Below are 16,673 nucleotides of genomic sequence, written 5' to 3' on the forward strand. Positions count from 1 at the left end.
AAAACTCGCAGAACGAATTAATCTTGTCTTGCGAGGCACCACTGTATTTGATTGTTATCCAGGCCCTCCTTTTTCCTTGGGGAAGGAAAACCTCTCTTTCTAAGGATCCCTTTCTCATAGCAGATGGAGAGACCACCTTGAAAAGGTCCTTTCTGCATCATTCAGTAATTAAATTAAATTAAGAATACAGTCATACCTCATGTTACATTCCCTTCATGTTACGTTCTTTCAGGATATGTCCCGTGGCGACCCGGAAGTACCGGAAAGGGTTACTTCCGGGTTTCGTCGCTCGCACATGTGCAGATGCACAAAATGATGTCACGCGCATGCGCAGAAGTAACGAATCACAACCTGCACGTGCCCAGACGTGCCACTGCAGGTTGCTCTCTTTTCATGTTGCGAATGGGCCTCCGTAACGGATCCCGTTCGCAACCAGAGGTACCACTGTACAGTCGTACCTTGGATCTCAAACGCCTTGGCTCCCAAACTACCAAAACCTAGAAGTGAGCGTTCCGGCTTTCAAGCGATTTTTGGAAGCCGAATGTCTGGCATGGCTTCCACAGCTTCCGATTGGCTGCAGGACGGTCCTGCGGCCAATCGGAAGCCGCACCTTGGTTTTTGAACAGTTTCGAGGAGTCGAATGGACTCCCGGAACGTATTCTGTTCGAGAACCAAGGTACGACTTTATCAGGAAAGCCAAAGGTCTGTTTAGTCCCACATCAAGTTTTACACAGCTCAGTTTAGTTTCTTCTTCAAACGTCGCTGTCCGAGGAAGCTTTGGCCCAAAGCCCCTCACAATGAACATTAACGTCTTCTCAGTATACATTACAGTTAATTTATTTTAAAACAAAAACAGAAACCTGCCCATCTGCTGCAACAAATGTCAATGGTGTGGGGGAGGTGTCTTTATTCCATGATGTGCCACCACCCTGTGGGAAACGCAGGGAAAGGAGAGCAGGCTGCACCGGTCAGTAGTCAGTGGCCATGATAGTGGAGCCAGAGACTCCTGCCTGGTCTTTGAGAGGGGTCAATTCCACAGGCATGTGTTATTCCAGCTGTTAGTATCCCAGCAGAGAAATCAGATGCACCTGGTGCCGAAATGACGCTCCTTGGGGGAGCACTGTGTTTTTGGGGTGGGGCTCAGGAACACAGGGAAGGTGCCCTGCATAATGTATGGGGCAGCACAGCCCATGGGGCCCCTTCTGGAAGCTGCCGGACTGTGACTCCCATCCTCTCTGACCCCTGGCCATGCTGGATGGGTCAGAGGGGAGTTGGAGTCCAGCATTATCCAGAGGACACCCCATTTGATGCCCCCGATAGACAGAATCCAGGCTGTAAATAAGGAACGTTAATGCATCCACTCAAAACACATTTAACTGAGCAGAAGCCCCACTCAATGCAAGAAGGTTTACTTCTGACAACATGTGGAGATGGCGAGGCTGTTTCTACAGAGGGCATTTGAAGATGATGCCCTATTCAATTTCTTTTTCTCTCTCTTCCCGTCTGAGGTCTCCAGAGCAAGGAGCTATCCTGCCTGACGTGGGTGAAGGGGTTCATTTTTGAGTTCTCTTATTAATCCAATGATGCATGCATTTTCACAGCTGCATAAGGTCTTGTGGGGAGAGGAAGGTTTCCTAGAATTGCTGAGTTGCGAGGGACTCTGAAGGTCATCTAGTCCCACCCCTTGCAGTGCAGGAAACTTTTGCCCAATGTGGGGCTCAGACCCATAACCCTGGGATCAAGAGTCTCATCCTCTGCCAAATCAGACATCTCAAAACGAAAACAAGATTGAAGGTGAGAAAATTTATTAGGACTCCTAATAAAAGTGTGACTGTCTCTTTAAGAAGTAAGCAGCAGAGGGAATTCTGGGAAAAGGAAGGAAAATGCAAAGCAAGAGCAACCCATTTTTGTTTGGTTATTTCTGCTGAATTGACTGGAATGAATCCTCTCAAAGGGCCCTTGGAAAACTGCCCAACCTGCTCTTGGCGAGTGAAGGTTTTTTATGTCAGTCACTCTGGTCTGGAGAGAAACTCCTGCTGGGCCTGAGAGGCAGATTTAGTCTCCTCAGGAGATACTGAGGTGGGTTTCAAAGTCATCTAGATGAAAGAAAGGGAGGAGGGTCTCTGCAGAGAACGAGGCTCCTGAGAAAGTGTAGAGTTCGGCTCCTGAGTCAGCGTCAGAAAAAGACACACGTCCCCCTTCATAGTCCAGAGTCACCCGGATCCTCCTGGGCTTCTCCCTCAGGGACAGAGGAGAGTAATGAGGGGAGATGCAGGCCAAGTACTCATCTCCCCACTTCCACACAGCCCAGATCCCCTCCTCAGGACTGAAGTCAAAATAGCCCTTTCTCTCCACAGACTTCCTGGCGACCCCCAAAGCCCACCATTCCCCACTTCCCACAGTCACTTCCCAGAAATGTCTGCCTGTTGTGAATCCCTCACGTCCCAACACACAAGAGTCGCATCTGAATCTCTCAGGATTATCAGGCAGGGCTTGAGGTTTGTCTCCCCTTCTCACGCTTTTCCCATCCTCGGACAGGATGAGGCTGGGATGGGCTGTGTCTGGATCCAGAGTGACATTTGCTGTGGGGGAGAAGATGAGGGAAAGAGAAGATTAGGCAGAGTCAGCTGAGAGACAGAAATGGACACCTTGATAAATAAATAAATAACACCCAAAAAAACCAGATTCCCTTTCAGATCAAGGGGATTTCTTTGCGTCACATGCTAGACTGAGACTCCTCCTTGCAGACTCTCATCAGAATATATTCCTTGATGGTTTTTAAATCAGTTCCCTTCACTTTCTTATATTCGATGTGTATTGTGCTTGCCCTCCTCTCAACCCAGGCATTTTCTAAGGGGAAAAACCACCCGGTAAACCTTTTAATCAGTTCTTCTGTGTTATCTAAGGGGAAAGAGAGGAGAATTGGAGGAGGCAGGAGAGGGGATTGGCCTTTAGGGAGCTCTGGGTTGGGCTCGGATATGAGGACCCCCCGTAACAACAACAACAACAACAACAACAACAACAACAATAATAACCCCAATAATAATAATAATAATAATAATAATAATAATAATAATAAATTTATATTTGCATACTGCCCTTCATCCATTGGTCTCAGGGTGGTTCACAGCATAAAAATACAACATTAAACAACATATAGGCCTCCCCTCACTTTCACGGGGATCACGTTCTGGGCCTTGTGCCTACAAGTGAAAATTGTGTTAAATGGGGAGCCTGTTTATTCCTGCTCTCCATCGCTCTCACCCACTTGGCCTGTCTTTGCCTTCCTCCCCACCATCTTGGAAGTCTGGGGAAAATAAAAGGCAGGTGGCACAGCAATTTTACAAAGGACAGCTTATTCCATGCTTCTCTTTTGGATGTAATATATAACATAAGACTAGTTCCATGGAGGGAAGAGGGAATAAGTCAAAAAGTTACCAGTCAGGGGCTAAGACAGTCATGATAGGCAAGTGTAGAGTTGCCGTATTTTGAAGAACAAAAAAGAGGACACATTTGCCAACTTCTACTCTTAACCATGGATCGCTATGACAACTCTCATTTTAAATACCCCTACTCTATGTAGGCTTTCAAAGCTGTGATATACTGCTAATAGCAATGTTCTTAACTTTCAACAACCAAATAATAATAATAATAATAATAATACATATTGCTCCCTTGCTTGCCACATGAAAGTATTTGGGCTCATGTTCACATCTTTGTGAACGCAAGTATGCACAGAACAATTTATTAAACTGTTAAACATGTACATATGGACTCTCCTTAAGGGCAGGGGGATGTTAACTCTTGCCCTCCCAGATTTCTTCTCCAAGATCTTGTAGCTGAGCCAGCGTCCTTTTAGTTCAGCCACAAGAGAAGGGTTTTATACAGGATGTGGCTAGCTTAAGATGCTGCTCTGTTGCGATTCTCTGCTCTAGGCTAGCTTAGCTGGGTGCCTTAGATCTGAGTCTAATGCACTAGAAATTTTTTTCATGGGTTACTGTAAACCAAACCAAATAACTTGAGACATTTTGCCAAATTTGAAAAATCCGCCCAGGGGAGAAATTTTAATCATGAAAATAGAAGGCCTGTCTGAGAAAAAGAGGACATGTGGCAACCAGTCCTGAAAAAGGTCACATGGAAAAGCAACCCAACTCTCTCTAGGCAGGAATGAAACTCTTCCCTCTTTTATCTGATCCTTCTGGGGACTTTCTCTCCCCCCCCTTCTGCACCTTCAAGTCCACCCTCTCTGCCTTTGTGGTACAAGAGACCCTTGACCCCCATGAAACACGAGTCCCCCCCTCCTGTGAATTGGGGTCTCCGTGTGAAATTTATCTCTCTGAAGATGTCTGAATGACTGAACATCTGAGGAAGCAAAAAGACAGGCTTAACAGGCTACAATGCAATAGCTAAAAAATAAATCTTTTTTTACAAAACATCACCATATCATAGCACCTGTTGCTTCCTTATTACAAGCAAAAGATTAAATCATGCAAAGACGACAACTGTAGGGCTAAGTAGCGATGTTAACTATTGTCCAAAAGATTATTCCTGAGAATGTAATATCACTAGGCCTAAGGAATTAAAACTACCGTATTTTTCGCTCTATAGGACGCACTTTTTCCCCTCCAAAAATTAAGGGGAAATGTGTGTGCGTCCTATGGAGTGAATGCAGGCTCCTTGGCTTCAGCGATAGCAACGCGAAGCCTCTGGAGCACGGAGGGAGCGCTCCAAAGGCTTCGCATTGCTTCTGAAGCCTGCAGAGCAAGACTCTCCTGGCTTCAGCAGAGAGGGAGAGCTGCGCAGCGCCCCTTCAGCCAAGTGGGAGGAGAAATGGAAGGGGCTCTGTTTCTCCTGTGGCTTCGCTGAAGGGGCGCTGAGCAGAGAGAGTCGGAGAATTTTTTTCTCGTTCTCCCCCTCTAAAACAAGGTGCTCCGCTAGGGGCACCACGGAAGATGGCCAACAATACCATCTCTCCAGCTCACACGCGGTAATTTAGAGGCTGAGATGGGAGTAATCAGCCTCCCAAATTCTTCCCGGTGGAAGGTAAGATGCAGTCTCATCCGCGGCTGCCCACAAACCACCCCCGAGTTTGTAAAGAAGGAGGGGGTGGGGGCACTGGATGGAAAGCCCTTGAGAGAGCTTGGATCTCCTGGACGCTGTCTTCGTGAGCACTCCCAGTTCCATTTCTTAAGATTAAAAATTGGATTTAAGATTGTACATGCTTTGGGCGAAGAAAGGGTATTTAATCTGCCAACTACAGCCACTGAGGTGCTAAGAGTGACAGAAGGAAAAAGATAACATCAAAGAATAACATCTAAGCTGGTATGTTGGAACGGAACGGAAAGGAGGGGATAAAACTTTTTCTTTTTCTACTACAATAATACCTAACAACGACCCCCCCAGAAGAACCGTCTACACTACCTATAGCAAGTGAGATCAGAAAATATAAACTGTGTGGAAATAATAATACTAACTGAAGCCTTTGTTTTTTTAAATACTTGAAAGAAGATAAATGACTCTCCTGTGACGCACTATTTAATCGGGATCTGCCATTATGAGACAGACTGAGTTGCAGAGATTAATAGTCAGAGGGGGAGGCGAGCTCTTACTTTGTTATCATATCTGTACTTCAAGTCCGACTTGGCAAACCTCCCCTGGAAAGACTAATGTTTGGTGCAACCTGTCTGAGAAAATTAATGAGCAAATGCCTAGATTTTATTTCATCGGAACTGGGAAAAGATGGTGTCTGCCACGAGAGAAGGACTTTTGGATGGATTCGACATAAACACCAGCGTGTGAGGACATACTGCAAGTAAAAGACTTACCAGCTGCAAAAAAAAAAAAAAAAAAGAGTCACACAAAGTTCACACAGAAGCATATTATTGCAAAACTCAGAGGCTATGAAAGAAAGAAGGATAACAACAGGAAGATTTAAAGAAGGGACTATTGGAAACTTAAGGCAGTAGAAATATGATGATTGGACCCCACTGAACTTGAAGCACGGGAACCCCCAATAAAATTTAAAAATTGGCAAAATATTTGGACTTTATGATATGTATTTGTACAATTTGGAATATTTAATGTGATTTGATTGGATTGTTAAAATGGAAAACTTAATAAAAAACTATTATTTAAAAAAACAAAACAAGGTGCGTCCTATGGTTGGGTGCATCCAATAGAGCGAAAAATACGGTAACGTGTTTAGCTGTGATTCCTGCATTGCAGGGGGTTGGACTAGATGATCCTTGGGATCCTTTCAAACTTCGCTATTCCATGATTATATGGAAAAATCAGAAATGGTAAACCATACTAGGAAATGGAGGAATACAATCATTCAAAATCCACAAATGAAATGGGGGTCTGAACTGGATGGATGAAGGAAGGTTTAACATCTGCCCCAAGTAAACTGGTGGGGAAAAGCTGTTGAAACTGGAATTTCCAAGCATGCTGACAAACAAAATTGCAGAGGAAGAATCGGCAGAGCTTTACCCTGTAATTCCAAGAATCTCGTGCAATGGGAAGTCCTCCCTCATGGAATAGGGCTGATCTCATAAGAACTGTGGGAACTCTCAGGCGATGGGGATGGCTGAAGCACGAGAAATGGCTGGTGAGGTTGAAACTCTGAGGAAGAGGCGGCTCAGGCCTTGGCTCTGCTGCTGGGAGACCAGTCTGGCAGGAGGTGGAGGAGGCACTGGGTGCTTGTGGGTGCCACTTTTAACACACTTATTCCTTATACATGAGAACTCGACAAGATGGACATTGGACTGACCCTGCAGGATTCTCCTTAAGGGCTTTTGTAACATATTGTAAGGCTCTGAGGCTTTTCCCCACAATCAAGCAGTATATAAATTTTATGAAAGAAAGCAAAATCAATAAAATTAAGGGGGAAAGCAGGATAATAGTCTATAGGCAGGAATGGAACTCAGACTGGTGTGCAGGTTCTTCGCAGGGACAAGCTCTGCCCCCAGTCCAAGCCTTCAACCTCCTGCCCAGTTCATTCATAGGACACAGAAATAACCCAAACACCAGTAGAGGACTGTTACCCAGAGTTATGCCATTGATGGGGGTCCCAAAGTCTGCAGAACAGACGGTTCAAAACCCATGAAATATCAGTCCCCACCCCTCCTGTCAAATTGTTCCTCCCCTGGAAATTTACCTTTCTGAATCGGTTTTCTGTATAACAGAGCATCTGAGGAAGCAAAAATATATAAAGTGTAAGGGCAACACTCTTCCACCAGAAATAAATCTCCATACAAAAGTAACATCCTTAAATTCAAGTACAATTATTATGTATTAATTAAATTGTACAAAAAATAATTATAAACATGAAAATCATAGGAAGAATCTATGAAAATAACTAAAACTTTAAAACTCAGCAATCATAAAGCAAGCTTACAAATAAGAGAATAAAAATATTCAGCAAGGTGGTTATCACCTATGGAAGCGAAAGCTATGAAAAAACTTAACATGGAGGCAAAATGGCCAAAGTATTGTGAAATTTTGGAACAGGAAGGTGACAAGTTGAAATTGCAGAGTTATGACAAGCTTAAAGGGAAGGTGCGAGACTGGTTACATTATTTTCAAATAAGAGAGGTTTATAACCAAGATAAAAAAATTGGTTTTCAGGTGGAAAAATCAAAGTTGGAAACAGAACTGTTAGAACCCAATGCTAAGATATTATCAAGAATGTATAATCTGCTGTTGAAATGGAGTACTGAGGAAGAAATGGTAAAATCTGCTATGATTAAATGGGCACAAGATATAGGACATAATATTATGTTTGCTGATTGGGAGCAGTTGTGGACCACTGGGATTAAATTTACGGCATGTAATGCCTTAAGAGAGAATATTATTAAAATGATGTACAGGTGGTACATGACCCCAGTCAAGCTTGCAAAAATCTACCATTTGCCCGAGAATAAATGTTGGAAATGTAATGAAACTGAAGGTACATTCTTTCACCTTTCGTGGACATGTCCTAGGATTAAGGCTTTCTGGGAAATGATTTATAATGAAATGAAAAAGGTCCTTAAATGCACTTTCGTGAAGAAACCAGAGGCCTTTCTCCTAGGCATAGTTGGCCAATTGGTGCCAAAAAAGGACAGAACTTTCTTTATGTACACTACAGCAGCGGCAAGAATACTCATTGCGAAGCATTGGAAGACGCAAGATCTACCCACCTTGGAAGAATGGCAGATGCAAGTAATTGACTATATGGAAATGGCTGAGATGACCGGCAGAATCCGAGACCAGGGAGAAGAGTTGGTGGAAGAAGATTGGAAGAAATTTAAAATTTATTTACAGAAGTATTGTAAAATGTATGAATGTGGATGACATTGAAATAAAATGAAGAGGTTCTAGTAACAAGAGATAAAAATTTGAATCTATAAATTTGGGAGATAAAATATTTAAGGACAAAGTAGTACGATATGAATTTGCTGAGCTAATTGTTAAAGAGGGATACAAAAAAGGGAGGTGTGAGGAAGTCAGGAAAATAAGTTAATCAAAGATGAATAACTAGAAAAGAGTGATTTGTGTTTGCCTTATTTTATTTGTTGTGTGTTGATTGTTTTTTCTTTTTTTGTGAAAGATTGTATTGTTGTGTCTTATATTTTTTGTGTGTTTTTATTGTATTGTATTGTTTGGTTGTATCCTTTTATTGTTAAACCTAATAAAATATTATTATAAAAAAATAAAAATAAAACTCAGCAATCATAGTACGAAGATTGGGAAAGATTGTGGAAAACAGATTTAAAATTTACAGGTTGTTCCCTTTTAAAAGAAAACTACATGAAAATGATGTATAGACGGTACATTACACCAGTACAGATTGCAAAAATGTACAAAACTGGGTCAAATATATGCTAGAAATGCAAGGAAAAAGAAGGGACTTTTTATCACATGTGGTGGGATTGTAGAGAAATTTTTAAAAAATTGGGAAATGATGTATAATGAGTGAGAGAAAATGTTCAAATTAACATTTGTAAAAAAGCTTGAGGCATTTTTGTTAGGGATTGTAGGTAGAGACCTGCCAAGGAAAATGAAGAACATGCTTATGTATGCGAGAGTGGTGGCAAGAGTCTTAATAGCACAAGGATGGAAGAATGAAGAAACCCTGACAAAAGAACAGTGGCAAGGGAAACGGATGGAATATGCGGAATTGGCAAACTAACATACAAACTGTGTGATAAGGACAACTGTGACTTTAAAGAAGAATGGGAACCTTTTACAAAGTATTTAAAGAAACAACAAAATGAACTGGACTCCTTGGCAGGTTTTGAATAAACATACACTTTTTTTTATTGTTAACATAATAGATAGATAGCTTAAGGATCTTTACCATTTTATAAAATGCAGAGAATAATATGTGTTGGAAAACCAGAGAGAGGAGCTGAGGGAAGTCCGGGTGGGAGGGAGGGGGAAAATGGGGGGGGGGGAATGAGGATGATATGTTTTTGATCATTTGTTGTGTTGAAACTTTTAATAAAAATCTTTTAAGAAAACAGACCAAAGAAACCCTCAGCAATCATAAAGCAAGCTTACAAATAAGAGAATAAAAATATTCAGCATGAATCCTGCTGGTCTCTGAACTTTGCCCCTAAATTGGGCTCTACATTGGAGGACTGGAGGGGAAGCAGAGCAATAAGAATCCCGTAAAAGGATGCAGAGGGGAGATGGAGGCAGCCTTAACATCTTCCCCAAGTAAAGTGGTGGGGGGAATCATTAAAGCCAAAATTGTGAAACATAAGGAGAAGTGAAAGTTGATGAGGAAGGATTGGCAAAGCTCTCATGAAGAAGGAAATGCTTCCTCACAAACCTTCTACAAATCTTTAAGGTTGTTAACAAGCATAATTGTTCCCTTTGGGGCTCATGTACTCTTGCTTCCACTCTCAATGGGGGAACTCTCAGGAGATCTTGAAGGCCAAAGCCCTAGATATGGCAGCTGCAGGGGGACGTCTGAGGAGGAGACGGCTCAGGCCTTGGCTCCACGGCTGAGAAACAAGCCTGAGCAGGAGGCAGAGGGGGAGCTGAGGGCTTCTTAATGCCCTTTGACTCCATTCAGAGCAGGAGAACCTCCAAAAGGACAAACTCAGATTGTGCAGACAGGGAACCACAAGGAAAAGGAGGTTCCGTATAACTGTAAACAGATGCACACAGGAGGAAAAAATCCTGACTTTGCTCTACACTCTGGTTCAGGCTTTCTTTACAGGATCCAGCGTCACAATATACATGGGCCATTCTGGGTGACAGGAAATTAAAGCTGGAGCCCCAAGAAGGAAGGTATCCTGGGGTTACTCAATTCCATGCAATAAGAGCCTGGCATGTTCAGTTCTGAAGAAGTAACAGAATTCCCAGTGTGAAATCCTGGCAGCCAGTTTTCATTACCTTTCCATTGTCTCATTGTATCCTCCACAAGGTGATTTAGATCACAGGATTCCAAGATCCTGTTCCTCAGTTCTGGAGGGAAAGCCAGTGGCTTCTCTGGACTCTCTCTTTCCTCATACCTGGTGAAAAGAAAAACAATGAATGGCCCCATTGTGGCCCCATCTCCCTAATTATTGCAGGCGATTTCAATAAGACGAACAAAGTGGAAGTTTATTTCCCAACAGGTTTATTTCCACCACAGATGAGACCTCAGTCCAAAACCCCTGAGGACAGCTGTCAGTGGCTTCGTAAGGATGCTAAACAGCACAAGGGACAAGATGTAACCCCAAGCGACACCACCGGAGGGCTCCCATGGCTTCAAACAATGCTGCCCCATAACAACTTTGTGGGAAGGTGCCAGGACTTAAGAACCAAACTCCTGAGGTGGAATGCAACCTCAACCCTCCCTTCACCCCCTCTCTCACCCAGGAAGGACACAACCCCATGCCCCATGGGACTCTCCCTCCAGAGGCAGGAAACAACTAGACCCGCCACTCCAGACCACCTTCAGCCTCTCACGGTGGAAATGCTCCCAAGAAAAAGATCCCACCTATTCTAGACCAACAGACCTTCCCTCCCTAAGTGCCTCAAAGGAGCTGAGTTACCAGAGTTGAGGGGCTTCTAGTTGGACACTGAAAGATGTCCTAAGATCTTCCCAAGCGCCTTTGGGACTTTCTCTTCTAGATGTTTGAAATTACCAAAAAGTCAATGAACAGAAAGTGTGAGGTGCTGCAGCGAGTGAGTCCTACACTCTCCCCCTTGCAGCCATTGGAGGGCCATGTTTGAGGTTCCTGCATCTCTGCTTCAAAGAATGGAAATGAGCCAGAACCACTTACCTCTGCAAGGTCCTTCTCACATCCTAGAGGGGAAAAGAGAAGGGAATTCACTGCACACCACAGGCCAAACTAGGAAGACCCCATCAGACCCTGGGGTGGAGGAACAGCCTGGCCCTCTGACGTCAGTCTGCCTGACACATGCCAAGGTTTGGGATAGGAATGGCTGAATCAGCCAGTTTTCGTTTCTCACAGCTTTTATTTTTCCAGTCTTAAAAACTTAATTGTTCTGATATCAAGTTCTCCACATTTCCACATCAGTTTGCCATTATTGTTTAAAATCCTTATGAAAATCCACCAGCATTTTAGGGAAATTGCACATTTGTGGGTTCAAGAGACGATTCACACCATCTCTAGTCTTAGATTATAATTTAGTAACTTTAATTTAGTTTGCATTGTGCAATTCAGATGTAAGTAAGCCTACAGGATAATCCTACCAGGGCACTGTCTTCAATAGAAGTCCCAAAATTTCAAATTCTGTTTTCCATCTGGAAGTAAAAAAAGCACCTGCAGCATAAAATGCCTCCAACGGGGTAATAAAACAGCTCAGTGTTTCTTTGGTCTTGTCCACACTTCTGCTTTTCCTGTGCCCAGAAAACACGAGTCCAAGTGGTTTTGCCTTTGCCCTGCCACTTTCCCTCAGGAAAAACCTCCTCCTTGGTTCAACATCAAAGCAAATGTCAGTCCACCATCTTCCTGCCACCATCTTACCTGCAGGAGTTCACTCGCTGGCTGCTGACTCTTCTCCTCCATCTCCTGGATGATCCTCTCAAGAGAGGAGAGTTTCCTGGAGAGTCTCGCCAGTTGCTCATCCCTTCTCCCTGCAATCTCCTTCTCCACCTCTTCCACATGAGTCAGTAGACGTTTCTCTTGTTCTTTCAGGAACTGGCGCAGTTCTCTGAACTTCTCCACAGTCTTCAGCCTCTCCATTTCTGTTAATTTCTGCAAGAAAAGAGGAGGTCTGTGTGTGGAAGGTGCTCAGCCTTCAAAACATCAGGAAGAGAATAGTGAGAATTCCACAGGGAGGATACTTCTGATTTTTCAGAGACATGAAACCTCCAGTTACTAAAGAAGTAAACCTTTAATTTGAGGGGAGGCCCTCTCCACTGAATTTTCTGTAGACTTCTATTTCACAGAGGGCTACAGCCTAAAGGAAGGAGCATTTTTTTCTAGCCATGGATATGTGGGATGTAAAAACGTATTGCAAGCAAATACAAGAGTCCTACAATGCACATGCTGGGGAATGCTTTGTATCACTCAGGAGAAAACTTGCTAGTTCCTCCTGAGCTGGGACAGACTTCCTTTGCATGTGACTTAATGTGAGTGTGGTCTGTTCCTGGGAGAGGAGCACACGGCCTCCATGTTCTGCTCTGTGTCTTCTCCATTGTGTGTTCCTAAGAGTTAGGAGAAGTGACTGCTCAGTCGCGGTCACTTGAGACTATTTCTCTTATGGGATAGTTCACATAGTTATATGTTGTTCTGTAAATTAAGTCTGCCTGCAGGAATCTCATTGTGAACTGGATGATTGTAAGTAAACCAGCTTTATGTTAACTTTAAGCAGATGGTCGTGTCTATTCTTTTAGGAGGGATATAAAAAAGGGACACCAGGAATCCTAAAATAGTGAGGCTCAGATGAGCCTGCAACTAGGTACCCGCTGTGTAATTTAAAAGGGGGAATGTTTAACAACTCTGCTAAGTTATAGAACTTGCTGGTGAAAATTATGAAGGATATAATAAAATAATATATCTTCTCCTGCCTCCATAAACATCCCCACAGGATATTCCCTGCATGTTTTGGGGAATGGCATAACCAGAGTTCAGAGTTGTTCAGAGAATGTCCAGGAACATAAAACACCCTCAGTTTAGACTGGGACCATTGAGGTGTAAGGAAAGTAACAGAAAGAGAGGAGGATGAGGAGAAAGTGCAGAGTTTATCCCCATAGCTCCCTGAATTTCCTAAAGATGAACAAGAGCGCACATTTAGAAAGACAACTCTTTAGTAATATTTATGGTAAATCAGGAGTTGAATTGACCTGCTTCCACCCTCTCAGCTCACAATTCCTGTCTTGTCCTTGACTGCTATTCACATAATAAATGACAATGGAAAATAAACTCAAATTAGCTGCATTCAAAAGTGAATTTACCTACCGTAATTTACTATTGCTGAAAAAATATGGAGAATGAAACAGAGCAATCTTTTGAAATTCACACCTCTGAATTTTTCAAGGTTGAACAAGCCAGGTAATGTTCACAAAAAATGTATTTATGAAGATAAAGTACATTTCAAAATATTTATACAAGGAGGTAGCCACCCTAACATCTGATTCATTTTCAGAACGATAAATTAATAAACAGTGATATGGAAAAAGGAGAAATGGGGAGAAGTTGAAATGGGCAGATTTCCCCATCCCTCCTCAGTCCTGACTCGACTCTTCAAGTGCTTGTTCCCTCCTTAGTAATAAGAGTGGCACTTACAAGGAGGTCTTTGCTTTCCTTGTCCACGGCTGCTAGATAGGCCAGAATTTCCTCTCTCTCTTTCCTCAGAATCTCCAGGCGGCGACAGATCTCTTCCTAAACAGAAAAGGAAAAACTCAGGTTTGATTGAGACACACAGAGAGGAGGTGAATAGTGTGCTGGCTTCTTGCACCCAGTGGCCTTGCTATAATAGCAAAGTAGTTTACTGGAGGAAATAAAAGTCCAGAGGTTTTCAACCTTTTTGGGTCCATGGCTCCCTGGACCAGCTACCTTTTTTCTGTGGCATCCCTGTGGGGCTCAGGGACCCAGTTAGGTCACCCCTTGCTTACAGACTTCTATCTAGTCTTTGCAGATGCTACTCAGGGATATCAAGGGAGATCCCTTTGTCCCCCTGGAAGAGAGAAAGACTTCAACTCCCTCCTCCCAGCCATCCCAGGAGCCCTCAGGCTTCCCCTTGGCTGCTTTTTACATAATAAACAAGGATGAATTCATGCCATGCCTACTTTGGAGCTGAGAAGTAAAAAAAAAAAACTCCCAAGAAGAATCCACAGCTATTTCTCCCCCTCAAGATCCAGGGATCTCCTACCTTGTATTCCTGGAAAGCCTCCTTCAGAGGAATCACCTCGTGGTTTTTGTGCTCCTTGGATCTGTCACACACCAGGCAGATGGGGGCTTCATCCTCCTTGCAGAAGAGCTTGAGGGGCTCCTGGTGCTCCTCGCAGACTCCTCCTTTCCCTCCTTCCTCCTTTCCCTCTTGAAGGCCGAGATTCTGGGCTATTTCCACCATATTAGCCAGTTGCCGGTTGGGGATGAGGCTCCTTCTCTGGACTCTTTCTCTGCACTGAGGGCAGGAAGTCTCTGCCTCCGATTCCCCCCAGCACTGGATCAAGCAGGATCGGCAGAAGTTGTGCCCACACTCTGCGATGGTCACTGGATCCTTGAAGTAATCCAGGCAGATGGAGCAAGTGGCTTCATCGCGGAGACGCTGGATGTGACCCCCTGCAGCAGCCATGGCTCCCTCGCGCCAAAGATCCGAGTTAAGTTTCACTTTCTCAGTTTTCAGCCACTGGGAGTTTCCCTTCCTGGAAATGACTCAGTGATCACATGATCTTTATTTTATTTTTAAAAACTAATATGTCTCCAGTGCTTTGCAGTTCCTGAATGTTTTCTCAAAGAGCAGCGAATGCTTTTGATTGTGTTATAAGAATTTTGAGTTGAATAAAGGTTTATTTTCCTCTGTATCAATAAGGGAATAAATATTTGCTATCAGTAAAGTCTCCCCACTTGTCTGCCCCCCTGCATTGCACCCTGTGATGCTCAAAACCACGGTATAGTCTGCTGTATTGCTTCCTTTTCCAGCCACTGTGAGATATTATAATTGTGTTCACCGTCTCTGTACTAATGTTATTTCTTTGATGTTAGTTTTATGTTGTCTCCCTACTGAATGTAACTTTGTATCTCTGAACTAAATGTAACTTTTTAAGTGTAAAATGTACCCACTGTCTTGCGAAAGGAGAAAATAATGAAAACCTGTCAAATGTTCAAACCAGTGAATGCTTCTCTCTGTGAGGGAGCCTTCCCAGAACCGCTGAAAGAGGCGGTTATCAAACCGCTTCTTAAAAAAAATATCTTTAGATGCTGCCAATAGGGCCAGCTCAACCCAGTCTCAAACCTTCCATTCTTGGGCAAGGTGATTGAGTGAGTGGTTGCTGAACAACTCCAGGCACGCTTGGAAGAAGCGGACCATTTGGATCCCTTCCAGTCGGGATTCAGGTCTCATCATGGGACTGAAATTGCCTTGGTCGCGCTGGTTGATGATCTCTGGTGGGCTAGGGACAAAGGTGAGAGCTGTTTCCTAGTTCTGCTGGATCTCTCAGCGGCCTTTGATACCATCGACCACATGCGCATCGTTTTGCAACATGAGGAGGGGGCGGCAGCAAGAGGGTCCTTTGTGGCAAAGCAGAAGTCCCACTCTTTCTCCCCGGGACCCTGGGAACTGTAGTTCTGCGGGTGAAGGTTAATGGAGTTCTGGGGTTGCTCATAGAATTGTAGACTTGGAAGGGACCCCAAGGGTCATCTAGCCCAACCCCCTGCAATGCAGGAATCTTCTCGCCCAACACGGGACTCAAACCCACAACCCTGTGATTAAGAGTCTCACGCTCTATCAGCTGAGCTACTCATTCAGTTCAGTAAGCTTTAGTTGAACTTCCTGCATTTCAGGGGGTTGGACTAGATGACCCTCGGGGGTCTCTTCTGTTAACAGAGAAATCTGAGGGCTCCCTTGGACAAAAAACAAGGACACCAGCCAGGAATACCAGAGCCAAACAGCAGCCAGTAGGCTTGGTCTTCATTGAAGACTATTGTGACAGGACTCCCACCTGCCACAAGGTGGAACAAGATGGAAGCCCCGGACAAAAGAGCCCCCAAACTTTTATTAGCTGCTAATCCCCATGTTACACCCTCCCAAACTACATCACTCATACATCACAGTTACATCATGAAAGGGGAGGTCTGGTGGCAGTAATCTGAGCATCCTGGACCCTGCCCCATGGTTCTCCTTGCCCTCCACCAAACACCCATCAAGTATCACAAAAAAGATCTTCACATTTCCCTGTTTCCCAGCCAAGTTAATCACACCCTTTCGTCTTCATCTGGGTTTGTTATTTATGGGATGGCTACCTGTCTGGCACTCAGGTACAGTGGTACCTTGGGTTAAGTACTTAATCCGTTCCGGAGGTCCGTTCTTAACCTGAAACTGTTCTTAACCTGAAGTACCACTTTAGCTAATGGGGCCTCCTGCTGCCGCCGCGCCGCCGGACCATGATTTCTGTTCTCATCCTGAAGCAAAGTTCTTAACCTGAAGCACTGTTTCTGGGTTAGCGGAGTCTGTAACCTGAAGCGTTTGTAACCTGAGGTACCACTTTATCAGGATGCCAGGGA

The 16,673-nt window shown here is 43.9% G+C and overlaps 2 protein-coding genes across 4 annotated transcripts in view; both read right to left on the minus strand.

Moving 5' to 3' along the window:
* LOC310756746 (uncharacterized protein) overlaps positions 1-16,673 on the minus strand; it is a 1,375,527-nt gene that overhangs the window by 1,231,630 nt on the left and 127,224 nt on the right. The gene's annotated exons all lie outside the window — the stretch shown is intronic.
* LOC310756883 (zinc finger protein RFP-like) lies at positions 813-14,832 on the minus strand. Of its 3 annotated transcripts, XM_083601792.1 has the most exons (8): positions 14,320-14,832; positions 13,734-13,829; positions 11,970-12,200; positions 11,262-11,284; positions 10,387-10,505; positions 7,157-7,189; positions 4,333-4,362; positions 813-2,582 (listed from the first exon to the last, which is right to left on the minus strand). In XM_083601792.1, exons 1-8 carry the CDS (start codon positions 14,743-14,745, stop codon positions 2,065-2,067), a joined length of 1,476 nt encoding a protein of 491 aa, XP_083457918.1. In that variant the 5' UTR covers positions 14,746-14,832; the 3' UTR covers positions 813-2,064. The 3 variants fall into 3 exon arrangements, with proteins under 3 accessions (XP_083457918.1, XP_083457919.1, XP_083457920.1); XM_083601793.1 differs by lacking the exon at positions 4,333-4,362 and having other exon boundaries at positions 14,320-14,831; XM_083601794.1 differs by lacking the exons at positions 4,333-4,362; positions 7,157-7,189 and having other exon boundaries at positions 14,320-14,831.

The sequence above is a fragment of the Podarcis filfolensis genome (genome assembly GCF_964270895.1).
Source record: "Podarcis filfolensis genome assembly, chromosome: 2".
In the NCBI taxonomy this organism is placed as follows: domain Eukaryota; kingdom Metazoa; phylum Chordata; class Lepidosauria; order Squamata; family Lacertidae; genus Podarcis; species Podarcis filfolensis.

Bases quoted from the DNA above. Each gene is read 5' to 3' on its own strand.
- LOC310756883 (XM_083601792.1), bottom strand. From the start codon at position 14,745: ATGGCTGCTGCAGGGGGTCACATCCAGCGTCTCCGCGATGAAGCCACT. The intron at 11,285-11,969 runs GTAAGATGGTGG...TTTCCCCTCTAG, and splicing joins CAGCGAGTGAACTCCTGCAG to GATGTGAGAAGGACCTTGCA. The intron at 2,583-4,332 runs ATAAATTTCACA...TCTCCCCCACAG, and splicing joins ATTCAGACATCTTCAGAGAG to CAAATGTCACTCTGGATCCA.